A 12,740-nucleotide genomic window follows, 5' to 3' on the forward strand; every position below is an offset into this window, starting at 1 on the left:
CTGCTCAAAGGATGATATCAACCTCTACTGAAAAAAAACATCACCCAACTGAGGTCTATGCTAGTGAACTGTAATGACAACAGAAATGCTGTTTTAGCTAACAATATTGCAGTTTAGGGCCTGATCTTACTTGGAAATGGATCTGATGAAAACGTAGAACATATTGATTTCTGTGTGGCAAAGGCAAAACGGTTTGTGTTAGATCCTATCCCTATTTTGATCTGGTCTAGCGTGCACATTATTTGTAAGAGAAAAGTTTGAATCTCCTGTTATGGGCATCTAAAATTTATAAAAAAGGGAATAAGAATAACATTTTGTGTAATTAACTAACAAAAGTTGAGAGTTAAACAAAAGTTAGTTGGCCTCAGCGTGGTTGGTATGAGTTGTCAGTGCACGTCTCTTTGTGGTGGGACGTTGCAGGTTCAAACCCCAGTGGTAAGTTGCATAATTACTGGTAGGAGTCTGCCTAACCAGAGCTTGCCTTTAAAAAAAAACTAAAGTTAGCTGGATGGGGACTAACAAACGTTAATGAAAATTTAGACGTTGAGGGCACGTTTGAAAGCAAGAAAAAATCTCATAAGAAACTAAAGTTTTGCCTACGAGAAGTTCGTTTTTTGAAACATTAGGCAGTTAAATAAGACTTTCCACTTATTACATCAAACCGAAATCTTCGTTTCAAAGACGGTTTATCTTAAAACCTTTTAGTTGACCATTGACTAGTTATGCAAAATCCTTTTAGTTGACCATTGACTAGTTATGCAAAATGAGAAAATACATTCAATATATATATGTTCTTTATCAAAAGAATTGAAGTAATACCTAACTATGTGGGTAGCTTTGTAATTTCCTGCTAACTGAAAAGAGGAAGGAAAAAATGCCTCTCTCTCTGTCTTGTTTATAAAATATGTTTAATACATTTTATTATTAATCTGTTTGGGCTGTTCGCCTGTTTCTCTCCTGTCTCCTCATTCCGCGTCGGCAGCTCTTCGAATCTCCATCACACACGCAGAGAGAGAGAGAGAGAAAGAAGGATCGGAAAGTATGAAGGTGACGGCATTGCTGGTGGTGAGATGCAACGCCGACTCGGCGTCGGAGCCGCTGCTTCTGGCCAACGCCTCTGACGTCAGCCAGTTCGGTTTCTTCCAGAGGGCCAGCGCCAAGGAGTTCATCCTCTTCTTTGGCCGCACCGTCGCCAAACGCACCCTCCCCGGTCAGAGGCAGTCCGTCCAGCACGAAGGTCTCTCTCTCTATTCTCTTCTTTCTTTTCAAATTCGATCCCTTTTTGAGTCTTTAGGATAGAATAAATTTTGTATTCGATTCGTTATCTGAATTCTTGTCGAATTTCTTTCCCAAATAGGGGAAAGGGATTTACGCCGTGTTTTTAGATATTAGGGATTGAAAATCCATGGATTATCGATCGATTTTCTATACCAGATTTCTGGTATTCTCATCCCAAAGTTTGTTCTCTTTGCTGTGCCTGCAATTCTTGTGATATTTCTGATAAAAGATACACGATGAATTGCATTTGGAGGGCAATTCTTGTGACCATGTTTCCTTTGCCCTGTAGCAAGAATAAGACAACTTATATCGTTCTCTTTAGGTTCATCTTGGCAATTGGGGGGAATTTGCCTACGATAAATGAAGAAAGCTAAATTATATAAAGAAAATGGGCATCGCTATTTTTATTGCATCCTTTCCATGTTTTTGTGTAATCATGTACATAAGGGTTCAACTTCAATCAGTATTATTAGGTGTACTTGTACTTTTGATACTTTTGGTTTTGATTAATCAGAAAAAAAACCTCTCTTGAGATTCGACTGGCTTTCATGAAAGAACTTAACTCAGAGTTTGGTCATTATTAGGATGGTATCATTTAATGTTGTTTTATCTGTCTATTCTCTGAATGCTGTTCTATCTGCTCCTTAGGATGTGTTTCTTGTGAAAATTGGCTCAGAAGGTGATTCATAATTTATAAGTGCTATATTTAGTTTTGCTCATAATAGTTGATCCCCATGCTTATTTTGGTTCCTGTTTTCTTAGAATACAAGGTGCATTCTTACAACAGAAATGGTCTCTGTGCATTGGCCTTTATGGATGATCATTACCCTGTCCGTAGTGCATTCAGTCTTCTCAATAAGGTAACATGGGATCTTTACCATTCAGTACTTTTTCTTTTTTTCTTTCCATTCCATTTTTAATCGGGTTTTGTTGAAAGATCAAATATTTCTTATAATGAGTGCCCTTCCAAGTAATATACTAGAGAAGCTTGAAGGGGCCTGCTTTTCTGTAGAGGGAGTTTCTTTTCTCATATTTCCTCTCCATTCTCCTTCTATTTTTCATTTGTTCAGTAATTGCAAGTTGTAGTGATGTAAACTAATCATTGAACTTTATTGTCTTTTCAGAGTGTTGTTTTAATTATTGTGTTTCAGAGATTTCTTGTCATTTATGTATGAATAAGGCTGGGCATTAGGTTAGGTGACCTGTGGCCTGGCCAGAATTGACTGAGCCTGGGCCTCACTCATCTTTTAGACCTAGCCCAGCCTGTCAACGGACTGGCGGGCCCAATAAAAAATAGACGTGGGCTGGGTAGAGTGGTCCCTAGCCATCTATGGTACCTGGACACTCCATTTTGCCCTCCGTACCTGTGTCCCCGTGTTGACACACATCGACACCTGGACACACCATTTTACCCTCCATACATACAAGTTTGTATTCAATTTATAATTTATAATTATATTTTTAGTTTATAACTTTATATTTTCAGTATATAATATATATTTTAGATATAGCATATATATTTATATTATATTCAGTTTATTTTGAATTTTATTTTATATCAATGTGATATTTAATATATATACATATATATATAATCGTGTTCCCGTACCCACATTTTTTGGAATTGCTGTCGTACCCTCTATACCCGCACCCGTACCCAGGTGACATAGCTAGCCATATCTTTCTCTTATATAAAAGGGGCTGGGCCTGTGGCATGGCAAGGTTTGGACCCTTGCCCGGCCTGCTGCCAGGCTGGTTGTCCCATCCATCCCAGCCCTATGTGTGACCCATTATTGACCATCCTTCTTTCCCTTTGTTTTGTGTACTTTGTCTTGACTCTTGATTTAATGATCTTGTCTTTGCTTGGCAAAAAACGGGGCTACAATTTCTTTTAAATCTTACAATTGAGCATTCAAGGGACAGAAATGCATTTGTAGTTAATGATGGAAGAAGTAGTATCCATTTTCCGTAGAGTTCAATATAAGGTGATGCTTTCCCAAAATCAATAGAGCATAACTCACATATTAAAATAATTGCTAAAAAACATTAGGATCTCTTCCAAAAGGGCAAAGTAAAGACAGTGTTTTTTGTGGTATTTACATGACAATTTGCAGAATGGTTGGTGTTTATGTTGTAAACGCCAAATTGGAAAGAGCGTTGTAGGATAAACGCCAAGCTTGTTCATATTAAGAAACCTTTGCAAAACTATGAAGAAATCTGGTCTTCAGCTGTGCCTTGAAAACTTAAATAAAAAAATGCAAAGATCACCTACTTAAATATTCAAAGACTTATCAATACCTTACGCTTTATCCTGTTCTGTTGAACCCTTTTCTTTTCACCAAAAATTTTGTAGATCCTGAAAATAATATGAGGTACAACCATTTTTCTGGAAATCAGAGCTTTTGAGCTGGTGATGAAATCTTTTCCATACTCTTGGCTTTCTTGTTAGTTGTTCTTCTAATATTTCTTTATCTTGTTTTACATTAGAAACAACAATCAAGATCAGATTTCTTTTTTTATCAGTAGTTCATTGTTTAGATTCTAATCAAACTGTTCCTATACTTGTTGTGGAGGTTAACCTATCTCTTTCTTTGTTTATGCAATGTTTAATGAACGTTATCCAACCTTTAGAGCACTTGCCGTCAAAAACAAAAAGATTTGTTCTACTTCAAATATCCTCTTGTGCTCATGTTTTCTTCCATTATAGAAAAATCATATAAAGATCGTTGCACAAAAGTGCTTTTCTGTTAGCTGCCTACTAGAAAATTTACTTGTCCTAATTGTAGGGGATCTAGTATTTTACACATACAGAGGCAGTTTAACAAACATAAACCATTGTATGGACATGAGCAAATAAAAATCCACTTAAACCAATTCTGAATATTTAATATGCCTGGCCCTGAAGTTGATGGCACCAGCTGATTGTGTTCCGGCTGGTGTGTGGCCGGAATATGAGGAAAACCCACACTAACAAAAAAATAAAACAGGCAAAAAACTGCCCGTTTTTCAGCCATCCACGGGCCAGGCCAGTGCCATACACGTGGGTGGCACCAGACTGGTAGTTTTCCAGCTACGTTTGGAAAGAACCATCATTTAGGAAAAAAGAAGGGGAATTAACTGACTGTTTTCCAGCCACTCACCGGCCAGAAAATAACCGGACTGATGCCATTTGATGTTGGGAGCACCAGCCCATCCGTTTTCTGGCCAGTGAGTGGTCAGGTAATGGTCAGACAAGATGCTCAATGGGGAGGGTAGGAGAGCACATGGAAGACTGCGGAAAAGAGTGAGGGGAGGGGAGGGTGAGGAGCGGACCACGAAAAACCAGGTTTTTTTGGATGAAAAAACTACCTCTCCCTGTTTTTGTGCAAAAACCAGGTTTTACTTTAAATCAGGTTTGTTGGTATCCAAACCAACCATCCAACCTGGTTTTAAGAGTAAAACCTGATTTATGTCCAAAGCCTGATTAAAAACCAGGTTTTGGGTGTCATCCAAACGCTTCCTAGATGTTTTAATTGAATTATAATGGCTGAGAGGAAGAGTAGCTAAAAATTCTCTATTTAGAGAGAGAACTGATCAGCATTAAGCCCCAGCTCAGCTTTTATAATATGTTAATGGAGACTGATAATTCAAAATTTGTGTTTGAATTTGCAGTGTTCATCTCCATACTAATTTATTAAAATCAATCGATATAATCATATGTGAAAGTCAGGTTCTGAGATCTAATATTAGGATCACATAATCAAGATAACCTGTCAATGTGGATAATGGCTCACTGACAGGTGGTGAAAATTGGCTGTCATGGTTGTTACAAACAAATGGTAAAGATTGAACTAGTGGATTGTTGGCTATCTTCTTTTGCGTACTCTTTGCACATCAAATACGCCCAGGTTATGGGATTGCAACTGTATCTCTGCAGATTTTCTAAGAGGTTCTGAAAACACTATTTGCAAGCTTGCTATATGAAAGTTGAATATATGTGCGATAATCTCAGGTACTAGATGAATATCAGAAGAACTTTGGGGATTCTTGGAAGACATTGCAAACTGATGCTAATCAAGCATGGCCTTATTTAAATGAAGCACTTACTAAGTTTCAGGTATATGCCTCCGTGTAGTTTTTGCTCATAAAAATTCTTCCTTCTTTTCTAGTATACTCTTACGTATGTTATTCTTGTGAATTTAACATTCCATCCCACTATTTACTTATTAAAATGCCTATATATTCTAGCTTCCGAAGTCTATGATTTAATCTTTGCCATGTCCCAAGATGCATCATATTGAGAAACTATATCTTGCAATTTCAGGACCCTGCCGAGGCTGATAAGTTGATGAAAATTCAGCGTGATTTGGATGAAACTAAAATTATTCTTGTGAGTAAAATTTTCTGCTATATGCTTTGAAATGTTATGTAATTATAACTTTTTTGTGGGCTGCAGTAGGGTGCTAAGTTGCTGTTATTTATTTTCCCTTATATGTTCCAGAAGCTGAATCATTTTGGTTGATATAAGTATCTGGTTCTAAAATTTGTCATCTTTTTTATATGTTGAATTAAAAATAAAGTAAGAACAACAATCAATGAGTGACAAGAAGACACCCCTAAAAAGGTAATACAAACTCATGGCCCCTAGTGACCTATTTTCCTAGATCCAATCCTGCCCAAATCAGATCTCCCACCAATCTATCCTCTGCGCAAATAAAATACTACCATGGTTTTTCAAGTGAGTCACTGGAAAGTCACTTTCTTTATCTTCAATTCTTTGCAACTAAACCCTAGTCTCCTCAGGCCAAATCTTAAGAGATTTCACGGAAATGGTTCTCCCAAAATATGCGCAGAGTGAATTCTTCTGCAGCCCTGCGAAGGCAGTACCTGCTAGCCATCATGAAACCCTTTTTCAAATTGACATGAGTCAGATGCTGTCCATAGAATCAGCCATGAGAAAACCACTGCACACAGACTAGGGCCATTCCGCCAAATTGACTTCTTCTAAAAGGGATCTATTATTGGCTCAAGAAATGAGGTATAGCAGGTCTGACCCAGAAAAACCCTGTGGCCTTGCAATTCTGTGTGATGTATGTATAGATCTCCAGAAGAAAATGAAAACATTTTTTAAGTGCACTGCTGCAACTAACAATTGTGTGCTTATTTTAAGAAAGTTTGTTGTTCGATGAACGCCTTCCTCTTTAATAGTTACTGAATTGAGTTGGTGGTATTCAATTAAGTTTTAAGTGCATTGGATGTTGGCTTCTGGTGAGTAGTTTTTCATACTTTGATCTGGATCAGGAACAAGATTGTTCACAAGGATGTTACTTAGTAGCATCCAAGATGAAACAAGAAATCTGGCATGATGAACTGGCATAAAGAAGCCTGGTTTTATACAAATCTAAATCAATGATGCACCAATTTGTGAGTATTGGATCCCTCAAAAAGGTGATGTCTTACAAATTCAGGCTGCTAGTTGGTCTTAGAGATCTGGAACCAAAATTGCTTTTGCAGTGCGAGACTTGAAACTTGACATAGAAGACTAGGTCATCCAAGTGCATTCAAACTATCTCATTTTCCTTTCTTGGAAAAATTTTGTAATGAAAAAGAATTTGTTTGTAAAGATTGTATATTTGGAAAAATGAAAGCTCTTCCTTTTCCTTCTAGGTCTTATGAGGCTAAGAATCCTTTTGAATTGGTGCATTCGGATGTACGGGGACCCGCTCCTGTTATGTCTAAAGGAGGATTCTCCTACTATGTTACTTTTATTTATGATCATAGTAGATATACTTTGATCTATTGCCCTAGGCAAAAATCAAAAACATTTTCTTGTTTTAAGGATTTTCATAATTTAATTAAAAATCAATTTCAAACTAACATTCTTATTTTTTGCTAGGATTCAGGTGTCAAATGAATTCAAATGTTATTTGAAAGAAAATTGTATTTTACATCAAAGATCTTGCCCAAAACCCCCTCAACAAAATGGCCTTGCCGAATGCCTTATAACGATGCATTTGGCTAGATAGAGTAAGCCATGAAAATACAAGAGAAGAAACACAATATAAAAAGTTAAATATTTTATTGATATGAAATAAACAAAAAAATATGCAAGAAAAGCCTCACTACAACACATACACACACACGCGCACACTCAATATGCATCCATCCTTCCTCACTTAAACACACACACATACACATACACATACACACCATTTATATAAGGGAGTGCGAGAGAAAAGCTAGGACTAGTCGTTAGGCATAGTCCTAACAAAGTTATCAGTATCAGTGTGTATCGGCAGAAATTCGATACGTTGCAAGCCTGAATCAACTTTTTAAAACATATAAAAAACTACCAAAAAATTATTTTGAAAATTATTTTAAAATTATTTTAACGGTTTTAACATCTGCCACGTTTTGATTGACACATAATAATTTTTTATTATTTTTGGGCCGATACAAAACAATTCAGTTGAGTATCAGTATTGGCCGATACAACTAAATAAGTGGCCAAACGATTCAGGCCCGATACCGATACTGACAAAATTGGTCCTAACGGCTAGCTTGGTCAAAACACTTTGACCAAAAATAAAAAATATAAAAATATTAGTCATTAAATAATAACTAAAAAATAAACATATTCTAACCTTACAAGTATACATTTAAGTATACTTAATCTAAATACTAAATACCTAATAGGCATACCAAAGGTATACCTAGAAAACAAAAAGGATAAAAAAAATAACAAGAAGCATTGATAAGTATACCCAAGTATACCTTGGTAACTAAACTTTATCTTAACACCCTCCCTTCAAACTTACAGTGTAAAATCGAAAATTTATAAAAACAAGATAAGAAAGGGTCTTTAAATGCCTCAATAAATAATCTTCAAGATGAGATCTTCAAGTTCCAAGGCTTCTTCAAACTTCAATCATCATTAAAATTCCAAGCACTTTAATCTTCAAATCTCCATAGTACTTTAGCTCAATCTACGACTTTCTTTAGTTCCTGTAATGAGAAAATAACTACAACTAAGGGATTATAACACAATGTGTTCTTAAGCATTCTCTCAATAAGATCCTTATATTTTTATGTTGTTTCTCTTGCCCATAAGTGTTATTGTGTTTATGATTATATCTTGACCCATAAGTGGTCTCCATTTGTGTATGTTGTTCTTGCTCATAATAGGCACTTGTTTGTATTGATCATATTTCATTACATGGTATCAGAGAATTGGTGCTCTTGGGTTGTAATTGGAAAAATCTATTTGTCTGTGTATTCTTTACTTGTATTTGTTATTTTGTATTCCGAGTTTGGATAATATATCAGACCCGACCCATACTGTAAACGAAGGATATATATATACATGTTTTAGGTCACGATTTTATGATTGGAAATCGTGACAACCGCAACTCCTCCTTTCTCTTTCATCCCTCTTTTCACGTGTGACAGATCCTAGTGAAATCTAACATGGTATCATAGCAGAAATCCATCTAGGGCTTCGAAGTTGCTTCCAGAAGGTCTGACCTGAGAGATCGACTTGCATCCAATCAAGAGGTTTTCTTCTTCCACACTTTTCTTCCATCTTCTTTTTTCTTTCATTTACTCATTCTCTACTATTTTTTGTGCATGAGTATTCAGATTTGACGAGAATCTACGTTAGACCTGAAAGGCTCCATTTTTTCTTTCTCCCAGTTCTTCTTTCTATTCTCGTCTCATGGTTTGTCTTGAATATTTAGATCTGATTGTGTACATACGTCAAATCTAAAATATTCAATCCTTGTGTCAGATTCCAAATTTTCTTGGTCGTGTATATTCTCCGTCTCGCACTTTCTCATTCTGTCAGATCTGAAATACTCATATCTGATCGTGAATACTCTTGGTCTCGCAATTTCTATTTCTGCCAAACCTTGTCTGAAACAATCGGATCTGATCATCCATCAATATCCAATCTGGAATACCATATTTCTTGATTGCTGAATCACACAAATCGTTGTGTCTACAAATCGCTGTGTCCACAAATCATTGCGCCTACAAATCGTTGTGCCTACAAATTGTTGTGCCTATAAATCATTGTGCCTGCAATCGTTGTGCCTGAAATACACTTGTTGTCAAATTCTATATTCACGAAACTCTTTGTTCTTGAACCAGCATAGTTTCCATCTGCGATTTATTAAAGTCTGTTCAGCGTGAGCTGCTCTGCTCCCTTTCCTGCATCTATCACAACCGTAAAAAAAAAGGCAAGAAGGGATGACCAGCAAGTTTCTCAAGCAATGGACTGTGCATCTCGTAAATACCTTGTTAACTTTTAGGCTATGGACTCCTCCCATTCTTCCCAGTCTGGCCTCTCTTCGAGTTTTCTCAATCGGCTTGTTTATGAAAAATTGACTACCTCAAACTTCTTGATTTGGAAAAGACAGATCATTCATTTTATAAGGAGTCAAGGTCTCTTAGGTCATCTGGATGAAACTGCCTCAACTCCACTGGAATTCGTTGCGCGGGAAGAGAAGGATGATAAATGGGCAATCTCAATTGTGTATGTCAAAAATGCAAAATATCTCAACTGAGAAAATAAAGATCAGTGAGGGGTCGCGTACATTACCTCTACACTCTCTCAATAGGTACTTATTGCAATTCCTGACAATTGCAGAACCATGCAACTTTGGGAGAGACTGGTTCAAACATATTCACAAGTTTCTCAAGCAAGAATGGTTTTTCTCAAGAGAGAATTTCAGTTACTGAGAAAAGAATCCATGACTATCATGGAATATCTAAACAAGATGAAGATCATCACAGATCAACTTGCGGTTATAAGATGTGCTGTGAGCGACAGTGATATCGTGCAGCAAACCTTGAGTGAATTGGGATCAGAATATAACATGATTGTTACTTCATTACTGTGTTTGCCTGCTCTTCCCACCTTTGATGAGCTTCGGGCTAAATTAATTCAGTATGAAATGACCCTAAAAGGCTTTTCTGAGGATAATCACACATACAAATACCCAAGAGGTCTTTGCCACAAGAATGACTTATGGTCGAGGACGAGGGCGAGGAGGACAAGGACAAAATGGACACGGGGGACGCGGATTACTTCTTACACCCACCGTTACTCAGGGATCAAGACCCATTCCCACATGCTTCTTTTGCAACAAAATAGGGCATATCAAGGCGAATTGTTGGCATAATCCTGAAAATAAAGGAAAGTCTCATCAGGCAACATCCAAAAAGAAGTCCAGAAGGACCAAAGACAGTGGAGAGATTAAAGAGTTGCTAATATCTGCCTTGTCAGGATTGAATCTAAAGCAAAATGAACAAGGAACTTGGTTCGTTGACTCTGAGGCAGCAACTCACGTGACCGGTGACGTAGGTAAACTTTTCAAACCTATTCCCTATTTTGGAAAAAGTAAGATTGTCACTGGAGATGGATCTTCCCACCCTATTACTCACATTGGAAAGTTTATCATCCCCATGTCACACTCTACTCTTGAACTCTCCAATGTCCTTCATGCTCCCAATATCAAGAAAAATATTGTCTCTGTTTCTAAACTTGTTGATGATAATCATGCTTCAGTCGAATTTACTCCCTTCTCTGTGCAGGTCAAGGACCTTTGCACGAGGAAAACATTCGCTGAAGGAAAGAGACAAGGCAATATGTATGTCTTTCAAGAAGACCCATGTCATTCAACATGTCTTGCTCACCCGGATTTGAAGTCTCCATTGGAGTTATATCTTTCTGAAAATGTTCTTAGTATTTTTTAATGTAATAAGTCTTCTCTATGGCACAGTCGTTTAGGACATTGTGGGAGTCATTTTATTGAGAAACTTGTTTTTAATAATCTCATTCCAAAAGAAAGTCTCAATGTGGAAGAGAGAAGTCAAAAGTGTTCCAATTGTCTTTTATGCAAGAGTCATGTATTACCTTTTCGTTTCATTAATAAGAGAGCTTCAAAGCCTTTTGAGATAATATGTTCTGATATATGGGGGCCTGCTCCAGTCATCTCTGGATCTAGAAGCAAGTACTGTCTAATTTTTGTTGACAGTTACTCTCGATACACCTGGATATACTTCATGAAAAATAAGTCTGAAGTTTTCCTTTTGTTTCAGAACTTCCTGTCAACAACAACAACAACTACGCCTTCATCCCAAAACAATTAGGGTCGGCGATATGAACCAAAAAAGAAAATCATTTTGGGTCTTCCACATGAATCCTTCTCCTCCAATCATTTTTATCCAATGCCATGTCCTCGGTGAGGTTCAAAGCATTCATATCCTTTCCTATCACCTCCATCCATGTCTTTTTAGGCCTACCCGACCTCTTTTAACTAATATATTTTCCCATTTCTCCATCCTTCTAACTGGAGCATCATTAGGCCTTCGTCGAATATGTCCAAACCACCGTAAACGATTCTCTCTCATCTTATTTTCAATGGGTGCAACGCCTACCTTCTTACGTATCTCCTCGTTCTGAATCTTATCTTTTATTGTATTTCCACACATCCATCTCAGCATACGCATCTCAGCTACACTCATTTTTTGAATATGATGTCTCTTGGCAGCCCAACATTCCGTACCATATAGTAAAGCGGGCCTAATAGTCGTCCTATAAAACTTTCCCTTCAACCGCAATGGCATTTTACGATCGCACAACACTCCAGTTGCACTTTTCCATTTCATTCACCCAACCTTTATCCTATGATTTACATTTCCATCAATTTCTCCATACTTTTGAATGATAGATCCCAAATATTTGAAACAATCATCCACCGGTATTTCTTGCTCACCAAGCTTCACTATACTCCCATCACTACTTCGTTGCTTACTAAACCGACATTCCATGTATTCTGTCTTACTCTTACTCAACTTAAAACCTCTTGCTTCCAATGTTTGTCTCCATAAGTCTAACTTAGCATTAACCCTAGCTCTAGACTCATCAATCAAAACAATATCATCAGCAAACAACATACACCACGGCACATTTTCTTGAATTGATCTCGTAAGCTCATCCACCACTATAGCAAATAGGAAAGGGCTTAAAGCAGATCCTTGATGTAACCCAACCGTTATAGGAAAATTGGTTGTTACCCCTCCACAAGTGCGGACATTGGTTACTATTCCTTCATACATATCTTTAATTATACTAATGTACTTAAGAGAAACACCTTTCTTCATCATTGTCCACCAGAGAACGTCCCTAGGTACTCTATCGTATGCCTTTTCCAAATCAATAAAAACCATATGCAAATCTTTGTTCCTCTCTCTATTTCTCTCAATAAGTTGTTTAAGAAGACGTATAGCTTCCATAGTTGATCTTCCAGGCATAAAACCAAATTGATTTTCCGATATCATGACAACCTTCCTCAACCTAGACTCAATCACCTTCTCCCAAAGTTTCATAGTATGACTCGAGTTTTATACCACGATAGTTTGTGCAATCTTGTATATCACCTTTATTCTTATATAGAGGCACCAAAGTACTTTTCCTCCAC

The 12,740-nt window shown here is 37.1% G+C and overlaps 1 protein-coding gene across 1 annotated transcript in view; it reads left to right on the top strand.

The window, feature by feature from the left end:
* Positions 1–932: 932 nt before the first annotated feature.
* Positions 933–12,740, top strand: part of LOC149839639 (VAMP-like protein YKT61) — a 44,253-nt gene continuing 32,445 nt past the window's right edge. Inside the window, exons 1-4 of the mRNA XM_090002701.1 lie at positions 933–1,237; positions 2,041–2,138; positions 5,270–5,374; positions 5,582–5,647. Of these exons, the coding sequence (XP_089858827.1) occupies positions 1,042–1,237; positions 2,041–2,138; positions 5,270–5,374; positions 5,582–5,647 (465 nt within the window). The 5' untranslated portion in view covers positions 933–1,041. The remainder of the gene's footprint in view (positions 1,238–2,040; positions 2,139–5,269; positions 5,375–5,581; positions 5,648–12,740) is intronic.

This window comes from Nuphar pumila, chromosome 4 (assembly GCF_984573655.1).
Source record: "Nuphar pumila chromosome 4, dmNupPumi1.hap1.1, whole genome shotgun sequence".
Lineage (NCBI taxonomy): Eukaryota > Viridiplantae > Streptophyta > Magnoliopsida > Nymphaeales > Nymphaeaceae > Nuphar > Nuphar pumila.